Source organism: Lepidothrix coronata, unplaced genomic scaffold (genome assembly GCF_001604755.1).
Source record: "Lepidothrix coronata isolate B3197 unplaced genomic scaffold, Lepidothrix_coronata-1.0 Scaffold133, whole genome shotgun sequence".
NCBI classification, from domain to species: domain Eukaryota; kingdom Metazoa; phylum Chordata; class Aves; order Passeriformes; family Pipridae; genus Lepidothrix; species Lepidothrix coronata.
Window position 1 is genome coordinate 2,184,104 of NW_016690313.1, and position 24,495 is coordinate 2,208,598.

A 24,495-nucleotide genomic window follows, 5' to 3' on the forward strand; every position below is an offset into this window, starting at 1 on the left:
GCTTCAAGGTGCTGCCATGAATGGTTGGGCAGGGGGTTTATGTAGAGTGTTAAAGGCATATCCTTTCAGGTTCCCCTTCACTTTCCTTATTTCTGTTTACTCAGCTTGCTTTGATTCCCTTGCTGATTCCTTGCTTACTGTGGTGGTTGGAAAGCAGGGAGAGAGGGGCTGGGGTGATAGCAGGGGGTTATATGGTTACCAAAGTACTGGGAGGTCACGTGAGGGTAGTTGCATCAGACCCAGCAGCTTGGAAAGATGGAGTATCTGCTCATTACTTTTGAGTCACCGGGGCGCTTCAAGAGGTGGAATTTGAATAAAGAAGGGTGAGTATGTCATCCCAACCACAGTTACCTGGGTAAAGAGATTTTTGGGACACGTACAAGTGCTCAGAAAGGAGAGGTGACAGCACTAGAGCCAAACTCTCTTAGGGGGCTGGATGGGATGGGATGAGATGGATGGGGAGGGAGTCAAGAGGACATAACCAGAGATAATTGCTTGATACTTTTACCGTAGGCAACCATTTGTTCTGTATAATTTAGGTAGATGTTTATGTAACTCTTAATTACCATCTACCTATTTTTCTGTTTATGAAGGTTGATTTTGCTTTGCTGCAAAATAAATGTTGTCTGTGCAAGTGATGCCTGTGCTAGAGTGTGAAAACGTTTTTGTTTGGGTTTTTTCAGTGCACTGTGCTCCTGATCTTTGCTATGATGTTTCACATGCCATATTCTAGAAAACATTCATGCAAGTGAAAGAAAGTTATAGCAGGGCATATGTATGCTGGTATTTCTCATGATGTCAGTTTGAGAACTCGAATTCCAGTTTGGGATGTTTAATGCATGTGTGAGTCTTGTTTAGGAGACGAAAAGCAGATAATTCTGCATAATGACTTCGGAGACATCTTCCATGGGCCTGGCTGCTTTAGGGTCTTGCCTGACAACCATGAGGAATGTAGCCCTGTCTCAGTGCACTTAAAATAAGAAAACAGTACAGATCATTTTTATTCTAGCGCTTCTTGCTTGTATTTTCAGGGAAAGGCAGGGTCCCTTGCTTTAATTTTAGTTTCGTTGAGTTCGGAAAGGCAGGCTTGTGAGCTCTGACTGCCCTAGACTAGAGGACAGACCTTCAGTCATCTTGGCCTTTTGGATTTTATTACTCATTTAACCTAATAGTGCTGTCTTTCTGTGTGCTGTGTTATGTACTGGCTTTATAAGATCAAGATATGGCAGTTGAGAAGATCCTTTTTTCACTTATTTCGTATTGCGGGTTGTTTCAGCAGTCACAGGGTGTTTTGGTATGAATGTTATCTGGAAGTGCCTACTTCCCAAGTTTGAATGAGATGCCCTGCTTCATCTATATATAAATGGCAAAATGATATGGTTCTGTGTGGATTGAGCAGAGCTTGCACTTTTTTTTTTTTTTTTGTGTTTTCGTCTGTCACTGTTATTTTTTGTAGCGTGGTGATAAAATGCAGTAGGGAGATGTGAGATGTCTTCTAATACGTGTGGTACAAAGTCACAGATATTTGGCATCCTGCTATGGTCAGATAAGCACAGTAAGGACTTGGTTGAGTTCTGTGAATGCTGTCTAACAGTGTTGTTATGGTGAAAAAAGAAGATGTCCAGATGTGACCTTGATTCTGGAAAATGTGGCATAATTGCAGTCCTCCTGAGATAGGACTTATCTACTTAGAGGTTTGAGGGTTTTACAGTTAAACCATTTAGTTTTTCACTTGCCTGTGCCACATACTGATGGGATCACAAGTAATAATTCCATACTTCTTTTGGAAAGACACAATAATTTCAAAATGAATACTCCCATGACTCAGCAGATGTTGTTACATTTGTACAGACCCCTGAAATCCCACGGACCGGAGAAGGACTTGAGTTTGGGGCAGCATCCAGTGGCTCCAGCTGATATCACACAAGGATTGGAGTCTTTATGATTCATTTTAAACTGGCTATTCATCTGTCAATCTTGCAAAAAAGTAGATGCTCTTAGGTAGTACGTACAAAAGTGAAGCTGTTGATTCAAAGTTTATTAAATATTTTTACCTTTTTTATGTTTCTGTTGGTAGCAAATTTGGTGTTTTCCTCTTTTCCTTTTATCCCTCCCCTCAAAAACCCCAATGCTCTGCCATAGCATGTAATTTCTCAGGTATTTGGCATTTATTTTGTACGTTGAGCTCATTTGTATCAGCAATATGTAATTTCTTGTTTGATGCTTACTGCCAGAGGCTTGTAAGTATGACTTTGGAGAGTAAATACTAAGATAAGTCTGCAGCGTGGAAGAAAGTTGGACTTTAGTGTAAGCAAGTTTATGCTAGTAAATAATTACCTTTTCAGTTCTTGAGAGGAATTTACTAGTAACTATCTGCTCGGGAGGGGAAAATATGGAAGCTGTAATATAAGGACTGAAAAACAAAACAAAACCCAAAGAAACCTCCTCTGCAGGGATCTATCTTTGTTTTGTATTCTACATCTAAGCCAGCAATTTTTGTAGAACACAAGCTCTTATTTACCCAGAGAAAATTACTGGCCTAGATTTTAGGAGGGCTGAGCACCCATATCACATTTTAGAGAGCTTGGGAGCTGCGGTGCTCCGGGAGTGTCTCTGAATGTCAGAGGTCCTCTGGCCACCCTTGTGCTTCTAAAAGCTTGTTCCTAAAGATGAGCCTCTTACTGGGAATGGGCAGGAGCTGATGCTGTGTTTATGTTCTGGAGGATTTGCCAACCACCCGGGTTTGCCTGCTCCTTTTTTTGCAAACAAGCAAGGGATTGAAATGGATGGGGCTCTTTAGCTTCAGCATGGCTACATGAACTTCATGGCCAGCAGTTGTTCTATTGAGAGATGAATGTGTTTCAGGCAGCAGCCCTGTGCTGCCAAATTGTGGGTTTGGGGCTCTTTACAGAAGAGCAGAAAGTCAAAAATCTCTTGAGGAAGAATTAGAGAGCTCTGTACGATCCTAGAAATAGGAGACAAAGGTGGGAGAGGGCACATAAGAGATGAGGAGAAGCAGCCACTCCTATTTGAAGAAACCTGTAAATTGAAGCAACAGAGATTTAAATGTTACAAGACCTTTGCTAACAGAGGTATCAACAGCATTTCATGGGTTAGAGGTCCCTGGCCATCCTCCCCAGATGGTGGTAGGACTCACCATCTGCTTCAGCAGTGACCTGGGATTTTGCTACAGAGAAGTGCTCTTCTGTAGTCTTTCATACCTGCTGCAGTTTTCTGATAAGATGTTCTCAAACTTTGGTCTGAAAAGAGATTTCTGGTCATGTGATATTGGTTCTTAGTGCTCTCCCACCACTAGCTTGCCCTGCTCAACCCTTTTGGGAAAACAGAGGTAGCTTTGCTGATAGATGGGCAGCCAGTCTGGTGATGCAGAATTGCAGCAATAGATGTCACAGGAGCTCACACAGGGGAGAGGAAGATCTTGGTGTTACCATATAAATACTGTCCTCACTATAAATATGTGTGAAAGTTCTTGTTTCAGAATCAGGCCCAGATTTATTAGGTTTTTTTGTTCCAAATAAAGCTGGTATGTCCAAACTGGAAACATGTAGCAGTAGATATAGAAGGTGCCTGGAAAGTGTAATTAAATAATGAAAAAATGCCCTGTGATCTACCTGGCAAAACAATTGACCTTTTTACTTTTTTTTTGTTTAAGTGCTGAGTTATTGTACCTGTCAGTGAGTTTCACGGAAGTTGAAATTTCCCAATATTTTCAAATCGTATGTCATTTGTTTTAAAATACATAGTTGAAATAGCAGAATCCATTTTGTTTCACTGTTGAGTGATTTAACTGTTACAGGATCGTGACAAGGTCAGAACTTTCCACTTCCCAGAAACATATTACTGTTGCTGAAAGATTAGGGCTTCACCATGAATTTGAATGATATTATACACCTCTTACAAAACAACAGAGGGGACTGTAGTGATCTCAAAAATAACAGCCTAAAGTTGGTGTCTGAAAACTGCTGTTGAATTTGAACGTCTAACAGCCAACTGATGGCATCACACATAATGTCAGCCAATGTGATAACATGATTTAAAAAATCCAGGTAGCTGTTTTTGAACAGGTGATATTGATATATATTCCCTGGTGGACTGTGAGGGATGTTTGTTTTTAGGAAATAAGAATATCACTTCATGAATTTTTATCAACCTCTTTTTCCCCCATGTGTTTTTCATATCTGCCATTTATACTTACTGAGTCAGAGGAAAGTCATATATTTGTTTGGTGGCCTGTTTTGGAGTTAGTAAAACTTTGGTGAACCTTTGGACATTAATTTTTTAAAACCTATTAAAAAGTATGCTATTAAATATATCTTGTTTAATTTGATGTCTTCGCAAAGGAAGAATGGTCTCCATAGCATGGCAAAAATAAAAAAGCTAATTCCTTAGGTTTCCCTTGTTTTTTTGCATTTCTGTCTGATGAGTACAATTCAGTAAGGACACCTGTGAAGTAATGAGTGTGTGGAAGATAAGAGTGATATATTTTTTACAATTGAAAAAGGTTTCTTGTGTTTCTCGAATCATAGCAGTTTTAAATGTATTCAGAGGTTTGTTGGTATAATGTGAGATAAATATAAAACATCTAAGGTCTGTTGCTGAAATTTGTTTTTTTGTTGATGTTCAAATCTAATATTGATAAATACACATGTAATTAAAAATCTTGCTTTATAACTTGGTTACCTGTTGGTAATTCAGACAATGGCTGGTGAGTTTTGACAACTCAACCTCAAGATTTTGGCACAGTAAAGGTATAATTAAAGTAATTTCTGGGTCTGAATTTTTTTTGTTTTGTTTTTGATCTGAAAATCAAAATTAAAGTTAAAAATTATGAAAAAAAATTTTTTTTTTTTCATTAGGGGTAGGGAAACTATTACAAAACCCAAAAATACTATCACTTTTTTTTTTTTTTCTAAATGTATAATTAATTCCTGTAAGCTTTGCACTACAGATGAAGGAGGAGCCTCTAATCATTATGGTCTGGCAGATGGGACTGAAGTTGCACAGAAGGTGCTGTCTTTGGGGCAGAAAAAGAGATCTTCTTTCCAAGAGAGCACGTGCTAATTATTTACCTTGAAGAAAAGGCGAAGAAGAATCCAAAGTCAGGTGAAGTTGTTGAGAGGCCTCTGGAGAGCACCCTCAGAAGTCAGGCCCTCGGAAAGTAAATAGCTCTCAGTTGAGCATTTTCTTCCTAAAATATAAAGACTTTTTTTTTTCTTTCTTTTAAAGTGGTGTACCTCCTCCTCCTTTCTTCTCTCTCTCCAGCCAATCGTGGTGGAATGCTAGGCCTTGCAAGGACATTTTATTCACCCTAAAACTTTTTAAGCAAATGCGTCTGGACTTTTAAATGGTGAACGATTAGCAGTGAATCATAAATGAATGTGCAATTTCAGAGGTATGCAGGGGAGGCCCAAACCTGTTTAATTTGGCTTAATAATGCAACTGCAGATGCAGTTGCGTGTTTTATAAGGTTGCTCTGCGAAGGTGTTGTTATTTGGGAGTTTTCCCATCGCCTCCCTGCCATCTGCACGGTCGCAGATGAACGGCCTGACCCAGCGCCCCGGCGCGGCTGCGCTTCCAGCAGGCGTGCCGCTGACAAAGGCAGCGTATGGAATATCTCATCCCCATCTTTGCGAGCGATGTATGGGGCTGTGAGGGCAGGGGGGCCGGGACTTCCCAACTTCACGGTGGGTTGGCCGTAAGGTTTTGCCACGAGCCGTCAAAACGCTCTCGCTGAAGGCGTCGTGCTGTGCCCGGTGCCGTGTGTTGCTGCGGCACCAGAACCCTGGATGTCAGACAACGCTGTTGTGGCATTGCAGTATCACTGATGCAGCACAGCTCACCGTGGTTGTGTTTCGTTATTCCCTGTGTGTGATACCAGGCAATGGTTTTTCTCGATCTTTTGGGCGCGGTGGTGGTTGGTATTTGGTGCTCAGGAGATGTGAAAGATGTGAGTGCAGATGTGAGGCTCCCGCTGGGACGTACCTGGGGATCAGTCTCCTCCTGTGCCCGTTGCTTCCCCTTTCAGAGCACCAAGTGAGACCTGCTGTTCCCTGCCATCCAAACAGGACAAGGCAGCGTGTTAGCTTGTAAAGTGAGAGTTTGTTTCTCCTGCACTCAGGACTTTGGGGTTCTGGCAGGAAAGTAGGACAGTTTGCTCCTATTGCAGGAGGAGAACACAGTTGCAAGTCAGGAAAGGACATTTGGGGGAGTTTGTTGCTCCATGTCAGAAGGACTTGGTGGTGTCTAACTTCAATCCTTTCTTTGTTACTAGAATTTGATGAAAGGGATGTCCTGACTGTCCTTTTTAAAACTTTGTCTTGTGTTACTTTAAAAATAACTACTACTTCAGAAGTTTCCTTGCTGTTTCTCTAAATGCTGATCCAGAACAGTAGCTGATGTAGTTGGTTCATCTGGAACAGTGAAGAGACTGTGAAACCTGTGACTTCGGAGTGCAGGCCTCTCTCTCTGGGGCAGAGGGTCTTTCTGTGTGGAAATGTGTCTGGTGTTCTTCGCTTGGAGGAACTGGTGGATCTGCTCTTCACTCTTGCACGTAAAAGCTGTAAAGAGGCTGTCATCTTTTTCAGGTGCTCTGGTTGGAAGCTCTAGAAACGTGCTGGGGTTTTTTAACTAGGGGAAACCTTTCCCACACTGGGGCACATGCTCGTAGTGCTCTTAGCAGTTCTCTGAGCTGCTCCTGCAAATTAGGAGCCCTTGAACCTGCTGAAGGGAGCCCTGCACTATTTGAAAGTTTGGTGCCAGGCTTACGTGTTCTTAAAGGGAATTTTGCAAAGCCACTGCCAGCAGCAGTATGTTCATGTCTCTCTAATTGCAGTTTCATTCAGAGCAGCCACTCTCTTGAGGCATTAAATGCTCACTGTGCTGGGTGGCCCTTTGGGGTCTTGGTGACCTTCATGGAACTAGATATGGAAAGTTGAGCTGGGGAGAGAAAAGGATATAGTCCTGTGTAAGGAGTCCTACTCTGAGAGTGCAGTTACTGATGGTTTGGGCCTACACAGGCTTTTGGTAGTTTTTTAATGCTGTTGGTTTTAACACTTGGGTTAAAAAAAAGAAAGAAAAAAGAAAAAAAAAAAGAAAAAAGAAAAAAGTGGATGTGCTAATGTTGACCAAACTGTTAATATTTTACAGAACTAGTGTGAGTCTTGCTAGGTGTAGAAAATCCATGTCTTTTACAAGGGCAAATCTCTGGCTCTGTGCTAAGTGTTTACTAACAGCATTATATCTCTTCAATATCCAGGTCAATCATTTATTTAGAATTGACTTGCTCTTGCTTGACATTTTAAACAAAATTTCAGCTAGTTTGTTTACATGTAGGGTTTTTTTGACCTGCTTACTGCAAAGACAGGTCTCTAGTTTCCAGACTAAAAACGTACAATATCTTGATGTTTAGGAGCCTTAAGCAGGAATTTAATTTGTTTTCAGGATAATAAATGGCAGTTGTTTATTTCTTCAGCAGAATCCTTTGCAACTGTGCAACAAGACCAGTTTTTCCTCCTTAAAGTTCTTCAGCTCTTCTAAGTAACTGTGCCAGTAAAATAAATGTACACATTCAAAAAAGGCTATTGTTAAAACGATAATATATAAGAAATCCTGCTTAAGAATAGGACTGCTTGCACTGTCACTTTATCTTCACTTACATAAGATAATTTTTTTTCCCCTAGTAACTTGCTGCATCAATGGGAGAAATTCTGTCACATGCATCAGATAAATATCCAAATGCCCTGGATATTTTTCTTTCCAAGTATATTCCCTATGTCCTTCGGGCAAAGTCCATCACCTGGTCTCGGTTGATTCAGTGCCATCACAAATAGAGAACAGTGGAATGATAGTGTAAACATTAAAAAATATTCCTCCTTCATGCCATTTTTCAGCGAATTCGCCCCAGTGAATTTGGTGTCCTCTCTTATTTACTATAAAAGGGTTACTGAAGGTTTTCTCCGCTGTGGGGGAGTGTGTGTGTGTAGGGGAAACGTGAACATTTATGCAGAGAATGTGAATGGAGTTTGGGGAGACTGCCTTCATGTTGCCTAAACAATCCCACTTCAGATTGCCCCTACCCTTAATTTCCTTCCAAGAAGATTGTAGATGGGTCTTGCTAACACACTCGAATATTTCAGTGTTCACTTCCCCTATGTGATTTAACAGCACAAGCTTAATTATTCTTTTCTGGCCTAGGGAGAGATTTCCTTCCAATAATCACCTTCACTGCCCTTTACCCTTCTGCACATTAGTTTGTTTGGAGAAACATAGTTGCTCGGTAAGCAATTCCAAACAAGGCAGTGCCTGGAGCTGTCTTGGAAACGTAAATTATACCTTTTAAATAGCATGTTAAGCTTCAGTTTGCAGAAACTCAACTACTAGATGTACTGAATTAGCAAGCCCTAAACATTTCTTCCTTAACTAAAGGCCCTATGAGTTCAGCAGGAAAGCACCAGTTTACATTGCACTTCAATACTGCAGTGGGGCAATACAGGTACAAAGGAAAAGACATTCAGGTTAGCAAACAACATCCATTATTTCAACCATTTTTTTCTACTAGCAGCTGTTTAGTCATACAGTATTTAAATGTCAAAAGAAAATGACTCCTTATGAGATGAATGTGATGCAATGCTGCCAGACTGATTGCTCCTGTGATAGCAAAGAAATTTAATTTTAATCTTTTTAATCTTAATTTAATCTTGTGGAAATTTCTCGGGATCATATCCTTCTGTTTGCCTCCCATGCTGTCCTTCCTAATACATAGTATGGATGAAAGAAAAGAAAATACGAATAATAAAGACCAACGGGAATAAAGTGTATACATTCTTTGCTAAAACCTTTTTCATTTGAAGTCAGTGGTAGTTAGAAGAGATGTGACTGATCACCTCTTGGTACAGAATTATTTCTAAAAGCTTTTTCTTTTGAAACTTTTATTAATCTGTAAGATTTACAAAATACAATCTGATATGTCAAAGGGATGGGATGCTTCCCTTTCTATCATATTTACCATAAACAGTACTTACATCATTTTAGCTATTTTGTGGTAAATATAAAGAAAAGTAGCAAAAGGTTCCATTGGTCTTGGACCTTTGAATATTTTGTTCTCTTATTAAGATGGACTAATTATATAACTCTAGTTTAATGACACAGTAAGTATTTGTAAAATTTACTGTCTCTGTGTATATGGAAAAAATAAACTGTTTTGAACTTGAGAAAGCTATCTGTGTTTTTAAATTACACTGCCTTCTTCATTGTATCCTGGTGCTTGTTCAAAAACAGCCAAAAAGTGATCATGTTTTACATGTTTTCTCACCTTTTTCTTTAAGGTAGTCTCTTAAAGCTCTAATCTGATCAGGTGGGGGAATACCTGTCCCTCAGCTAAAGGTTAAAATAAACCACTGCATCTGGTTTATACCTTTCAGGTTTGGTAGCCAATATAAGATGTGTTGTTATTTATTGTGGAATCTGACACCATAAATGCAGAGCACTACTTAATTTCTGGTAGCTTAAATATTGACTTTAGTAGGTGTGTTGTGTTAAAAATGAGAAGAGGTTACGGTTTGCCAGTTTCAATAAAAACCTTTTCACCCTCTCAACTTTCAGGGCATTAATTTTTTTTGTTTTTGGTTTTTTTTTTTAATATTATCATCATAATTTTGCTGGTGATAAATTGGAAAAATCGGTGTGTTAATGGTAGTAAAGGATTAAATTGGTAATGAGGAAGCAGGGTGTCAATAGCACTAAGGTGACTGTACGAGGAGCAGGTTTCAAGCTGCATGGCAAGTTTTACTGGCCCCAGTTTACTGATTCAGTAAAACTCAGAGTCTTTCAAGGTAGAAGAAACCAGACTTCTTTGAAACAAGCAAGAACAAGACCAGATCTCTTTATTAATGGAGCCTGGGAAGGATATGTTTTGTCCACCTTGCATCCATTATAGTTGTCTTAATGTCAATTTACATTGATCAGTGCCCTTTAGGTAAGACCTACAGTGTATTTCCTTCCCTGTAGGATAGCTGTGATGAAGTAAAAATATGCCCATTTTTGTCATGTGGAGATAGCCAAGGAGATAAGGGTTCACAGGGCAATTTTTTTTTCTTGGACTTCATGTGTAAAATGCATATTTCTGGAAAGATGCATGTGCCATTTCTATCTATGAGCGGGCTAGAAATTCAGGCAGATTACTTGATTGCCTTTTGTGGGTCGCTTGCTTTTCCCTCACACACGAATTAGATGTGTTTATATAAAAATTGATCCTATGTACATGATTAAACTTGACAAGCCTTAATCTCTGTTGCAAAGAGTGTGGACTGGATAGTTAACGTGGTAGGTCTTTGTTTTTCATGTAAATACTTGTAATGTTCTGCTTGCATTAAGTATGCTGATTTTTTTCTTGACAATTTAGTGATTAAAATCTGCTCAGTTTTAAATAGGTGTAGTCATTTAAGTACTGAGAACAAAGTTAAGCTGAAGGGAGAACTTAACTTTTTCAAGGAAATTACTAGTAATAAGTGCTTCTTTGACCTCTTACTTATAATTGCAAGTGATGGCTAGTGGTTCTTTTTGGCAGAGGGTTACTGGAAAGATTTCATATGCTTGTATACATTTTCCTAAAAAATTAGAAAATATGCTAATTTTTAATTGGTTTATATTCTTGGGTCAGCAATGGTAAGTATTATTATTTTTGTTTATGTTAGGGTGGAATCCTGAAGTCCAGAGCTGTCCTACTAAATTTGGTTATCACAACTATCCAGTTTGAGGTGCAATTCCTGACTAACAAAGTCATTCTGGTGAGTGCCTCCGATGTCTGGATAGTTTTTGGAGGATTGTCTGGTTTCATGTTTTTTCACAGAATCACATCATTGTTGGAATTGGAAGGCAGCTCTGGAGATCATCCAGTCCAAACCCCCCTTCCAAGACAGGGTCACCTAGGGCTGGTGACACAGGAACACATCCAGGTGGATTTGGAATGTCTCCAGAGGGGGAGAGTCCATGCCCTCCCTGGGCAGCCTGTTCCAGTGCTCTGCCACTCTTAATGGAAAGAAGTTCTTCCTCATGTTGAGGTAGAACATCTCATGTTTTAGTTTATGGCCATATTTTCTTGTTTGCTTTGATTTAGTTTCGTTTTTTTTTTTCCCCTAGACCACTGCAGTTTAGGCACTGAGCCATGCAAGCAGTGAGAGGCAAAGCCTTACCCTTGTGTGGGCTTTAGGGTGCATGGACACGCTGGGTCTTGCTTTGCTTTTTTACATTATTGCAGTGGCATATTTTCACATTATATCGCAGTTTTATCAGATATTCTTGCAACATTTTTATCAGCTTGATATGAATTTGGATTGTAGTTTATGCATCGGGTGCACTTAGGATGACATTTCATGCTTGTTCTTTTAGAATGTGAATTACTTTTCTTGCTCTTTGCTGCTAGAGAGGAGTCCCTCCTGAACTGCTGTGGTAAATAATCATAGAAATTGTCAATAATGTGACAGAACTTGAGTGCAAACTCCTCCTTGATCAACATTGAACTTTGTCAAGGTCAGTGATGCAAGATGTTCCGATAAAGGCTTGTGAACAGGCTTTCCAAAAATGTGTGCTTGGAGTTAGGCCTTCAAACCAAGTCATGCAGACATTGCTGAGTTTTTTTTTCCCTCCTTATATTTTAGTATAGTTACATCATATTTTCTTGTAGGAGGAAACAGGAGCACCATGTAAGACAAGTGATAGTCATGTAGTGTTTGTTGGGGCCTTGATTCAGTGGTCTAAGGTAAGACTAGAAAGAGATTTTGATGTATAATACGTAAGTAGGCAGTCTGATCTTTGAAAAGCAAAATCACTGAGTACCATTGGATTACCATTCCTGAAAGGCAAGTTACTTCCTTGATTATGTGAAACAGAATTACAAGAAGTTGACTCTTTGGTGTATTTTTTAAAAAAATAAGTCAATAAAGGTCTTAGCTGATTTGTACTCAGTTGCATTTTCATAAAATCCTAGAATGGTTTAGGTTGGAAGCGACCTTAAAGATCATCTTGTTCCAAACCCCCTGCCATGGGCAGGGACACCTTCCACTAGACCAGGTTGCTCAAACCCCCATCCAACCTGACCTTGAGCACTTCCAGCGGTGAGGCATCCACAGCTCCTCTGGGCCGTGTGCCTGTTCCAGGGCCTCACCACCCTCACAGTAAAGAATATCCTCCTCGTATCTAATCTAAACCTACTGGCTTTTGGTTTGAAGCCATCCCCCCTTGCCCTGTCACTACACGCTCTTTTAAATAGTCTTTTTCCATTTCTTTTGTGGGCTCGTTCAGGTACCAGAAGGCCGCAATTTGGTCACCCCAAAGCCTTCTCTTTCCCAGTTTTTGCCCAGATGCATTCAGTTCTCTTTATAGCATGTGGTGCTTGTTAAAGAGTGCCTGCTGGATACACAGGTAGTGTAGAGAGGAGGATTTTAAACCATTGCTTTTTGTATTCATTCAGATTGGTGCTTGTAATAAAAACGTCTTTGTTCTGTTCTCTCCTTGTGTTTTGTGGGGTTTCCGTCAATCATAAAAAGGCTATTCCAGTTCTCTTGCAGGGGAGAATTCCCAAAGCTTCAGCCTGTGGTTCTTTGACGTGAAAAATACCCTCTGCTAATGATTTTGGTAGTTTTTGGCTGGACTGGCAGGGTCGGTCCTGTGAGGAAGCTGCCTGTGTGCCGCCTTTCACGGGACAAGGGCATTTACAACATAATGGACTGAGGCTGCAGCGTACTGAGGGGCTTGGCCCGCGGTTGGCCGGGTGATGGCTTTGTTAGGTGATGCTTCTACCTGGTGCTCCCCACCCACCCCTGTGCCCTTCACCGCGTCCGCTGGATGCCCCACGAAAACCAGCAGCCACGTTATCCTGCGGTTTGGAGTGGGAAAGGATTAGATGACTGGGTTTCCGCCAACCACAGCCTGCATCGGTGAGGATGATATTTCAATAGCATTTTCTTAAAACCGCTTTGTTTCCTATTTGTGGCTCAAACACTGCAAGTCTCTGTAGCATTTCTGTTAAGCAGCGTCCACCTGTGCTGCTGAAAAGCAGAGGTAGTCCTCAGATGTCCTTTTTGATACACAAACATCGGTTCGGTCCTAAGTAGTGGAGTACAGATTACCTTCATCCATATTAAACGCAAGCAGATATTTAGTTGTACACGAGGCCACTTACCCATCAGGGTTTAATACCTTAGCCTTCACCAGCTCTATTTCCAAACAACGACAGCGTGTCATGTGCAGCCTCAGCACTACCCGGTCCTTTCTCAGCTGTCTGCTTCAGGATGCCCAGGGATGTTTCATCAACATGCTTTGTTCCACTTGCCTTCGTTTTGGAAGCTGCTGTCTTGTGATGGATTTGAGCGAGCTGTTGCAGTTGGGCCAGTTTTCTGCCTGCCTGTATTTACTTTTATTTTCTCGACGTAGCAAGGGAGGTACAGCAGAGAGTGGGAACAGTAAGCTTGAACTTCTTGTTATTGACGATAATATTTAAAAGCTAAAATGTAACAGTATTTCAGTTGTGAATACATGGAAATTGTGTGTACTGCTTAATGTGTTTCAGAAATCCCTGTTACTTTTCTTCCTTAAATACAAGAAAACAGGCGTGTAATGCCTCATTGAAAGAAGCCTGTAGGGGTGCTTTGTGAGGGTCTTAATTAAGGGCTTTGAAAGACTAAACAAAAGGAAAAAGAAAATGCTACAGGGTTATTGTTATTCCAGCCCATTGGCTCGGAGAGCTGACCATCCATTGGTGCCTTCTGTCCTTTTGGGAGCTGAATGACACTTTTGTTCGTGGTTAACAGAGGTGAAAGAAGCCAATTATTGGCTGTCTTTTCCACAGGGCAGCTGCAGACGGATTTCACTGCAGGCAAATATGGACTCTTCTGCCACAAGGATGGTTGTGATGACAGTTATTTTTGTGGAATTGTATGAAAGAAAACAGATTTTTTTTTTTTCCTCTTTCAGTGACTTGTGTAGATGTTTATTGAAAACTACTGTGAATATGCTGGTACGGAATGGGAATGTGTGAGGGACTGGATTCCCCATGCTAGCAGTGTACTCTGTACTAGCTTTTTCTGTGGGTGTGTGAGTGAGTGAGGTTTTTTGGGTTTCTTTTTCTCCTCATACTTTATTTTTTTTCTTTGAAATTGCAGTTGATTTTAGCTGTAGGTTTTTCTAACTGGTGTGCAGTGTGCATTAACCCTCTTGTGACTGCCAGCTCAGGCAGTGCTGGCTCCTTTGTGTGCCACAGTGATGGAGAGATAACCTGTGCAGGTCAGTGGGAAGCCCTACAAAGGCAGAATACGTGTCTGCATGCTGTTAAGGACCTCAAAAATTGCCTCTGTGCCTGAAACTTGTCACCCCTTCTCCCACATCCCTATTGCTTGGTCCAGTACATTATAAAAATATTTTTCCAAAACTCTTTCTTTTATAATTCAAAGTTAATTCTTTTCCCCCCCAAATTTTCTTTGTTTAAGCCTCTAGTTGTAGTTTAAATGTGTGAAGAGACTCAGCTGATTAAGAACCATGTTCACTGACTGGATTCTGGAGAAATCTCTTCCGGTTTGAGGCAAATTTTGAGCAAGGATCCATGTCTCAGTCAGAGTTGATCCATCTTTGTTTGGTTAGCTGCTCAGCTGTCAGGGGATGGGGTGCTTGTGGTGGCCTCTTTGCATTTAGGCAGAGTTCATAATAATAGTATAAAACAAAAGGGAAAAGGTGATGTTCCTCATCTTACCTCTGCTGCAGGTGAGAGGAGAGTCTGTCTGCCTTTTGTCCTCAGACCTTTGGAGGTGGAAGTGCATGTGAGTTCATTCCTCCTTCACCTCTTTTTGCATAAAGAGGAGCTTTTGTGCAGCTCTTCTCTAGGAGTGTCCTGGCAGATGTTTTGAGCAGCTTTCCTTTCAATTCATGTCTAATGTTTACTGGAAGCTCAGGGGGATGCTCAACCCGTGTCTTCATATACATAAGGGACTTGGACGTCCATCTCAAATCCAAAAAAAAGAGAAATGTAGCTGAAACCAGAATAAAGATACAAAGCTACTGAGGCTGTGTGGATTCTGGTATTCATCCACACTCCTTGTCAATAGGCAGCAACCCTCACTTTGCTGTTTGCTAAAGGTACCCTTTCCTGAGAGAAATACAAGGGTTGTGTGTTGGCACACGTGAATGCTGCCATGTGAGAAACTTGAGGCAGACTTTAATCCTTTAAATGTCCCAAAGTGGAAATTACTCTTACGTTAAAATGCTGTGTGATAAATGACCAAGAATTTCCAAAAGTCAAGTTTTACATCTTATCAGAACTGCTCGTGCTTCGTCAGCTAATTTAAGATGCCTTGAAAATTGCTACACGAAAGCATGTTTGGTTCTAAAAAGGCCATTCCAGGTGCTGCCATGAAGTCTATTTTGGCACTAGGAAGCTGTACTATGTGCTTTTAGTTTTCCCACAGCTTATAGATAATTATAGTGCTTTTTGCCAGAAATAATTTTTAGTTACATCCAAGTTACATGTTATATGTAATTGAAAAAAAATTCTTAAATGCTGAAGCTGTTGTATATAGGTTTGGACTGATTGAGGCATTTACATTTTGTGATCTGGCTTCATCATATCAGTGACTGTGTTCATGCACCAATTTTGTTTTGCTTTTTTGATTTTAGTCATCTAAAAATGTAGCTCTTGCCCAAACTTTTGAGGCTCTGGTTGCTTTCTAAACATTGGGTGGGACAGACTAGAAGACCAAAATAAACCAGAAGAAAATGAATAAAATTCAAAGTACTTAGAGTTACTAAAGTTGGCATTTTTATGAAACTGGATTTGTAGCTGTTTATGTTCTCTTTTTGCAACAGCAGAAACACTCGGTGAAACTGCAACAGAAGGCTTTTGTATGAATATGTGTGCAATGATAGCAGTGCTTTTCTATCAGTAAGCAGATTTAAGTGCAGGGCTCTGTCTAGGCAGCATTAACCTCCTCCTTCCTCATGGAGATGCAGAAAGATTATTCTCCTTTGAACCAGAGGTTTGGGCAAGGAAAACAACCTGTCCAAACCCACGAAATGAGTCTCTGCTGGGGCAAGTCGCTGAACCTCGCTGGGTCTCTGTCCGGAGCTGTAACGGGGAGCTTTTGGTGCGAAACATTTGCTGTTAGTAAATAGAGTGTTGCTAGGTGGAGAGAGATGTGTCCTTGGAGTCCGGAGGGTGAGCGTGGCTCCTGATGCTCCCGTTGAGGCGGTTTAAGTTTTATGGAATTGCCCTTGAAGCTGTTAAATGGAATGAAACGTGCCTCGTAGGTGTTGGTGGTTATGCAGCAGAAACCTGAGACTGGAGCAGGGCGGGGGGACCCAGATCTCATTAAACTGGTTAGATTACATACTTTGGTGATGTTCCTAGTGTTTCAGCAATGGTTGTTCATGGAGGTTTTCGATAAGGAAAAAATGCTTGAGAACTTCCTCAACTGTAATGAACAAAACCTTCTCTTGATCACGTGTGAAGTGCCGGTGTCAGGTTTAGCAATATGTACTTAAATCAAAACTCAGATTATGTGTTAAATTTGGGACTGACAACTCGTTAAAGGAAATTCAAAGTTAGAGTCGTTTAAAAATGACATAGTTAACCTTGGTGATTGATGGTTCAGTTTGATTCCACGATGGTAAGGACAATTGATACAACTGGCAGTGCTGCCCTATTTTAACTCAGCTGCAGATATAGTGTTAAACTTTATTTACTTAAAACATGACAAATATCTTTCCATAAAACTCCTGTAGGGCATCCGGTGTGGATTTCATTGCAGGCGTAGCTACATGTTATATTTTCTCTTAGTGTGAAGTTCCCACTGTCTTCAGTACTTCTGCTCTGTCCTGTTACCATAGGAGTCTGCTGCTTCATAGTTGGGCTGATGTGGCTCTTTCTGGGGCCATAGTATGTTGACAGCTAACCCCCGATTTCATCTGATTAAAAAAGGGGAAAAAAAAAAAAGGCCACAGCCCAGAAATACACCTAGAGGGTGTGACTGATTGAAGCCTTAAGTGTGTAACCTGTTGCTGCATTCTGGTTTTCCCGGTGTGTGGAGACCTATGGATTAAAAAAATTAGAAATCTTTCTGCTTTCCTTTCCTGGCTTTACAGATAATCTCGAGCTTTGCCAAAAACGATGATTGTAATGCGTGGTTTTAGATGCGTGTGTTTTGAGCTAAGATTATCTTACTTTGTATAAATGATTTTAAAAAACTTTAAAGTCAGAGGGTAGCTGTGATGTAACCATGCTTCCCTACCAGGAGTGTGGGTGAGAGCAGCCCATGCAAATTGGTTACAGATGCGGATGATCCGAGTTCCCATTTGGTTTTGTCCATGGACCTCTTCGTGGTTTTGCACAGGTTATTTGCATTTTGTGATGAATAGTCAAAGGTACAGGAGTATCTCGGCATAGACTTGCCTTCAGACTGCTTGATTAGCGTGCCTGTCACACGGTTTGATTTTTTTTTTTTTTGTACTCAAATTCCCTGGCATTACTGTATTCCACAGAGTAAATAATTATGAAACTGTGAATAATACATAATTTTACTCTCCGCTGTAAAAAATCTCTAAGTATGTAAATCTCTAACTGTGTAAAAGAAATGCTCCTGCACTGAAAGACATTTTGTTTCCTCCTCCAGTTTACAATAAGCCCTTCCTTTAGCCCTGTAATCTGCACCAAAAGTGTGGCTCTTAAAAATTAACTGAAAAGCGTGTTAATTTGCGCTATATTCCTATTCTGGGATAGGATCGCTTTCATAATAATGCAGTGGAATTTTTTTCTAGGTTAATTCCCCACCATGTGTCAACATAGGCCATTAACCGTATGTGTGATTGCTTAATGGCTGGCATGCAGTGACTCAAATACCAGTTCAAAATAGGGCTTTGCATACAAGTATTGTTCCCTCTAAGATCTTGATGATGGCTTGATTGGCACATGAATAGGGTACATTACAGCTAGTTACTGTGTCTGAAAGAAAGCTAAGACATCTTGTTGGAAGGAAAAAAAAACAAAAAAAACACCAAAACAACAGGTTGATGTGGCATGGGAAGGAGAAGGCAGGAGAAATAACTTGGAGATACGGTGGGAGAAAAAGGGGGATGTTACTTCTTTTGCAGGAACAGACCTGTCTGAAATTTTGCAGCTTTTCTGTTGTTGTCAGTAAAAATGTTGTAGGTCCTGCTTCAGCAAAATGCTAAAAGCTTTACTGGAATAGGCAGGATTTTTTTTTTTTTTTTAATTTATACTGAAAAAGGGCTCCATGCACTGTTGTTACCTAAAACCTCTGATAATCAATATCCCCTTTAACAGCCGGGGGTGCTGGGTAATCTGAAGTTTGATTGTTTCCATGAAAAAGCAGGTTAAGAGCCTCATCCCCACTGATGGGGCACTGCCACACGCTTTCCAGTTAGTTAGAGCCACAGAAAAGTGGATGAAAACGTTGCATATAAGCCACTTGCATAGCAGTTAGAGCTTAATTTCTTTCCGCCGCTACCAAATGGGAGAGAACCTACACATCCAGCAAACGACGAGTTGTCAGAACCATCTCCTGTCCTGTTTTCCTGCTAAAAAAGAAAAAGCCGGGAGGGCGTCAGGGGCGGGGAGAAGGGGAAGAAAGGTAATTAATTTGTTTTGGAGATGACACGGTGGGCAGTAGCTAGGAGCAGAACGTGGGAGCAGCACTGGAGGGTCTCCAGGCTCTATGGGTGATTTTTGGGCAGCTCGCTTCACCCCTGCCTGCCTGTTTCCCCTCCCGCGCCGGTTGTTTCGTCTGCTGAAGCGGCAAACTCTTGTGGGTGAGGAGTGTCTCCAGCTGTGTGTTTGTACAGCGCCGGTCCCGTTGACATGTTGAACAGGGCCCTTGGCTTCTCGTGGCAATACAAACAGCAGATGATAAGGCGCTGCGCTCATTAGCGAGATAGCGCGGGCACTCAGGAAATGGCAAGTGTATTTGCTGGGTGGGAACGCAACCTGGGCCTTTCTTAGCCACTCACAGCAGGTACTGACTGAGGCTTGAAGTATTTGGGTATTTCCTTTCGTATGAGAGTGTTTCCTGGAAGAATTGAAAAATGAAACGTGCTCATAAATGAAAAATGGCACGTCTGATAGGGTTTTAGTGACTGCAGAATGGGCTATGAGTACACAACGGGTTTCTGTGCTTTTTAAGTTTTGGAGGTCTCTGTGATCATGTCAGAGGCAGTAGGGACATGCTTAAGGTTGTTGGGGAGAGATGGAATCACAAGGAGAAAAGTCTACATTAATGCAAAAATCGGGTTTAAATCTTCCATTTTATCATTAATAGATTTGCCCATGTTGAAAGGAACAGTAGATGAATATCAGGAGGAGAAAATTGTGCTGGGATGTGGTAGTAAGGATTGGAAATAAGGGATAGTTAATACTGCAGAGTTTTGGCTGTTGGCCTACTCAGTGGGCCCTTTCCACTGGGAGATGGGCACTGGCAGTTGTGGAGACCTTGTCAGAAAGTGAATGTAAATTTTAAATACAATACCAGTCTAGCACTGGGACATTGGGGTCCTATTACCATATAAATGTTAGTATAGGTTTTATACTATTATACTATTACCTTGCAGTAATAGATGTAGGTAGTGTATGAAATGTAAGAAATTAATTTCCCAACATGTTATTTCAACTTTATTTTGAACGCAAACATCACTGTGAACTCAAACACTTTCCGAGTGTAGGCTCCTCTGTAAACATCATCTTTGTCTGGTACTTCTTTGATTCCTGTTCATGATTTCTTGCTGTTGGGGTTGGCATGTCTGCATGTAATGCATATCCTTGGGTTTTAGCTGCATCACTGGATTCACAGTGCAGTCACCGTTCAAAGCAGTAGTTGTGAGATGGTGCTTCCAGAAGAGAATTGTTTGCTTCTTGTCATCAGGATAAAAGAAGCAAAACACTACCACCAAATTTCTTTCTTTTTAATTGAATGAATTGAATTAGAATTTTCTTGCTGATCCTCTAGGCTTTCTATGCTTTCATTACATACTGAATACAATTAAGACATGGGCACTATTAATGCAAACTCATTTACTCTGTCCCTTCAGTGGGACATCTTCATCCTGAAGGAACTGGCTAAATGGGAAAGTGGATCTAAACCAGAGATGTAATTCAGCTCCTGCTCTCCCCTGGGACTGGCTGCTGAAGGGTGTGATTTGGATGAAAATTATGTTGGTTTTCATCAAGTGAACATGTTCCTACAAGGAGTTCGGCACTGAATGTGTTTCTTGAGGACTGTAGCACTGCAGTACAACTTAAATTACTTTAACTTTGAGTTTCCCTGATTTTGTGTCTTCCCCTTGCCCACTTTTGGCTCCAGCTTCTCTGCCTCTCCCTGCTGCCACAACACCAGGAAGTTCTCTTGGTTAACACAGATGGGACCTGGACCAAGTTTGAGGCACTGACCATCACCATTCAGCTGCATATGCTTCTGTCCCTTTTTGGGTTTTTTTTTTTTGATCATTGGCAAAGAACCATTGGTCTCGTATTCTAAGAAGAATATATGTTGCTTTGTCTTTTTTATCTTCACCAATGTTAACTTAATCAGGTTAATCCACGTATCAGTGGTCCAAATGGTAACGAGTGAGTGGCGGATTGTTACTGAGTATTTTCCAGCAATGTCATGTTGACATTCATTTGCAGTATCCTGGCTTATTTAATCTAGTTGCTAAAAATATTAACAGCCTCAGTACTGCTGAAGCTGGATCATAGTTACTACCTGGGGAATTTTATATAAGATTAAGACCTATTACCTAATGGTTTTGTACAAGTAGGTAGGAGGGCTTTATTCAAATATAGATAGCTCTGCCTAAGTAATTTTCTAAGTGTTATAATTAAATAACTCAGTGGCAGAGGGCCCAGACCTTGGAAAAGACTGAATGGAGCCTACAGTATTACATGCTATTATCTATCAGCAAACAGGTTAAGCTTGCTCAGAGGCAGTATTTTATAGGATTTTAAAGGTGCCTTGTTGAAACATGATCTTCTTTACTTCAACCAACACTCCTCTCTCTTTTTCTCTCCCTCCTTCCCTCTCTCCCATCCTTTCTAGACTTCACAGAGTCAAAAAGCCAAAAAGTAGATAGCTAATAAAGAAGTGCAGGGAAGCCCAGGGGTGTGTGTCAATTTTATTTTTTAAACAGCAGATCTCAGTTTGGTTTTGCTGGAGATAAAATTTCGCTTTGCTGTAGCTGGGTATTTCATGGTTTTTTCGGCCTAAGATCTGTCTTACAAAGGGGTGTGTTTTAGGTCGTTAGCATTCCTTCGGATGCCGTGTGTGAGTGTGGTGGGAAGGTGCCTGTGCCCCCAGCTCAGTGCAGATCCGAGGGTTGAGAGAGGAGCCTGTGAGCCAGGATGGAAAGTGTAGCACCGGCGTCTCCTGTGAGTTTTAGGAGACGCTGGGTAGTGAGGAAGGTTTCTTTACCTAAAATGTGCACACCTTTGGCTGGAGAGATGCAGTGATGCATGGAAGGTATTGTCAGAAAAGACAAGACTGTTGCAACTAAATGTCCCTCGGGTTCAGAGAGACTGGCGTTGTTTTCCTTTTCGATGCCTATCAGTTACTGTGGGTCATTTGCTTTCATTCTCTGCTTACATCTTGGGCTAATTTATCTATCATTTTGTTGTCCTTTCTATCCTACAGGAAGTCTATACTTCCCATTTTGTGGTCCCTCTTTGTTGTTGCAGCTTTTCTTCTCATGCAAGAATTATTGTTCCCCTCCTCCCTTTCCATCACCTCTTGCCCATCACTTTCTAGCCAGAATCACCCTCTGGCCATCGGTAACAAAGACGTTTAAGGTAAATGTAACAAGAATCAGGCTACTTTATGGTAGAGGCAGTACTTCAAAATGAGAGAGAAGGCTACCTGTGCCTGCAGGAGACACTGTGACATGCTGTGCATTGCATCTAATTCTCTTTTGTGTGAGACCACTGATGAAAGCTGTGACTGAAGCCACTTTCAAAAGATAAGAGTTTCTATTTTTAAAATGTGAGAGAATTAGTAAGTTGCTATTCAAGAGACAAAGTATTTCTGCTCATCGTGAAGCCTGAGGAAGTTTGACTTTGGTTAAGTGGTAAAATAAAGAATCCTTAAAAAAAAATAATCCAACCAATCAAAACTTCACATCAGGAACTGGAATTCTTGCATAGAAGGAGTCTAATTAAAAGTTTAGGTGCATTATATTTCCTAGTTTATAATTCTGAAATCTCCACTGCTGGTCGATTTAAAAGTGATTAAATCTCTGGCTTCATGCAAGACAAGATATGGTGCTCCGTGTTTTTTTACTGTGTCCAGCAAAGATGCTTTCCTCTTTCAAGGAAAATGGACACAACAGCTTTAAGTGGGGAAAAAAACCCATCTTTTCATTTTCCTAAGGAAACATAAATCTCATTTGATGCCTGTTTTCAACAGAGGGAGGTTTTTGTAGCTTTTACTGCCCTTGCCAGGTAGTGTAAGTACTTTTAAGACTTTAAAGTGTTTCTGTGTTAGGTGAAAGCAGGGAACTTTGCTAAACTAAGCTAGAAAGGAAGATTCGAGTAGTTGTCAGAATAACCTGAAGGGATATCCTTGAGCAGGCTGGAGACAGCAAATGACTGCTGGAGAACCATGGCTTGATTCTTCACCTTTTGCCTTTAATAATTAGTATCTGCAGTACCTGGGATGGTGAAATAACATTTGCAGTAGGTTTCTTCAATCTACTAGTTTTAGTTGGTTTTATTCTTTTCTGTGGTACCTTCCTGGGAGAAGGACAAAGCTTCTGACAGAGTGTGAGGAGCTTTACTTATCATTCAAAACTGCAGCCAGGGCAGCAGTAGTGTTGCAGGAGGGAGTGCAGTCGTGTTTGTTTTCTGGTGTTACCTCTGTTCTGCCTGAGATGGCGAAACTAATTGTAACTATAAGGCTGTGATTCATGTTATCCCCGAGATGCAGCCTCTTCTTGCTAAAGAGGTTACCACCTTCAGCAGTTCATCCTTTTAGTTTCAATGCTTCTTGCCCCATCATGTTTCCAGGGATGGGGCATCTGCCACCTCTGCCTTGGTTAAGGTAGGTTAGTGAGCGAAGAGCTAGCCTGGCTGCTTAGTACAGATAAACCCAGTTAATGGCTACCTACTGAAAGGTGCAGGTCTACCACAGCTTCTCCTTCATTTGCCTGATGAACCCACAGTGTAGAACCGTGGCATTACTGTCATCTCTTCTCTCTTAGAGTTGTTGTGTCTGTTTTGCGCTTTCTGGGGAAAACCTCCCAAATACAAGTGTGGGTCTGAATTTAAATTCAAGTCAGAGCTGTAGTTTACTGGGCTGATGGCAAACTGGGGAGTTGTTGGAAGAACGAGAAACTTAATGTAAGCCTTTGAGATAACTGAGTCTGAACATCAGTGTACCACTAAAGTTTAGGGCAGATGTAGGGAGGTTTTGGTGTTTTGTTTGTTGGGAGTTTTGTGTGTGGTGGCACTCGAAAGGTTTAGAGGTGTTGTGTTGTTTTTAGGGGGCTTACATCTGGATGTAATAACCCAGTCCACAGTGGGTCCTTTAGCTTGGTCCTGCTGAAGCAGGGCGTTAGGCAACTGCTGACACGATCCTTCTGTTGTGTGATATCATCGTTCCCACGGAATCATTCGCAACTACTAGAGGTTGGGAAAGTACTGCTAGTATTGATTTTGTTCATTTTTAGAACTTTATTTTATGTATTAGGGCCTTAAATAAGCTCTGGGCTCTTAGACCTGAGGTCTTTTTAGTAGAAGTGGAGGTACAGGTGGAGTAGGACAGCTTCTCGGAGGAGATGTCTTTGATGTATCTAAGGCACATACTAATATTTATCTTCATTAAATGGACAGCCTTCTTGATACTGCACAGACTGATTTTTTTTTAATTTTAGGATTAGTAAAATGACTATTTCCTAAAGTACAAGTAGCAAGGGCTATTTTTGTTTTGGACTGTGGTTTTGGGGGATTGTTTGTCATTATTTTGTGATAATATATGGTGCTAGTCCATTTTTGTTGCATTTCTTCTATTAAGCATGTGTTATTAAAAGTATCTTCCCAAATTAACTAGGTAAGCTTCTTAGAGAGTAGTTATTAAGCCACCTAATTTTAGTGACCTGGGTGTTCCTAATGGTTGTAAATTCTTGTGTTGAAGCTGTCACGTGAAAGGTGGGGCTATGCCCGACCCTTAGAGTGGGGAGATTTGCTCAACCCACAGAGATTTATTTGTCTGTTAGTGCCTCAGGGAAAACAAAACCATGTCTGTCCGACCCAGTCTGTCAGGTATCCCACACGGGAACCCTTCTCCAAACAGATTCACAAGGTCAGAGTGATTTGATTGCCCTTTTTCGGGGACTGCTGGGTAACAGCCTAAGGGAGAACCCCTCAGCAGGCCTTCCCATGTGTTATTCAGCACCTTATAAGGGACTCACCCCAACAGTTTACAGAATAACATACTTTAT

The 24,495-nt window shown here is 41.0% G+C and overlaps 1 protein-coding gene across 2 annotated transcripts in view; it reads left to right on the plus strand.

Annotated features, from left to right (window-relative positions):
* Positions 1-12,830: 12,830 nt before the first annotated feature.
* The window catches only part of LGR4 (leucine rich repeat containing G protein-coupled receptor 4), a 57,432-nt gene continuing 45,767 nt past the window's right edge, over positions 12,831-24,495 (plus strand). For both annotated transcript variants that reach the window (XM_017827007.1, XM_017827008.1), the window contains exon 1: positions 12,831-12,953. In XM_017827007.1, the coding sequence (XP_017682496.1) occupies positions 12,862-12,953 (92 nt within the window). In that variant the 5' untranslated portion in view covers positions 12,831-12,861. The remainder of the gene's footprint in view (positions 12,954-24,495) is intronic.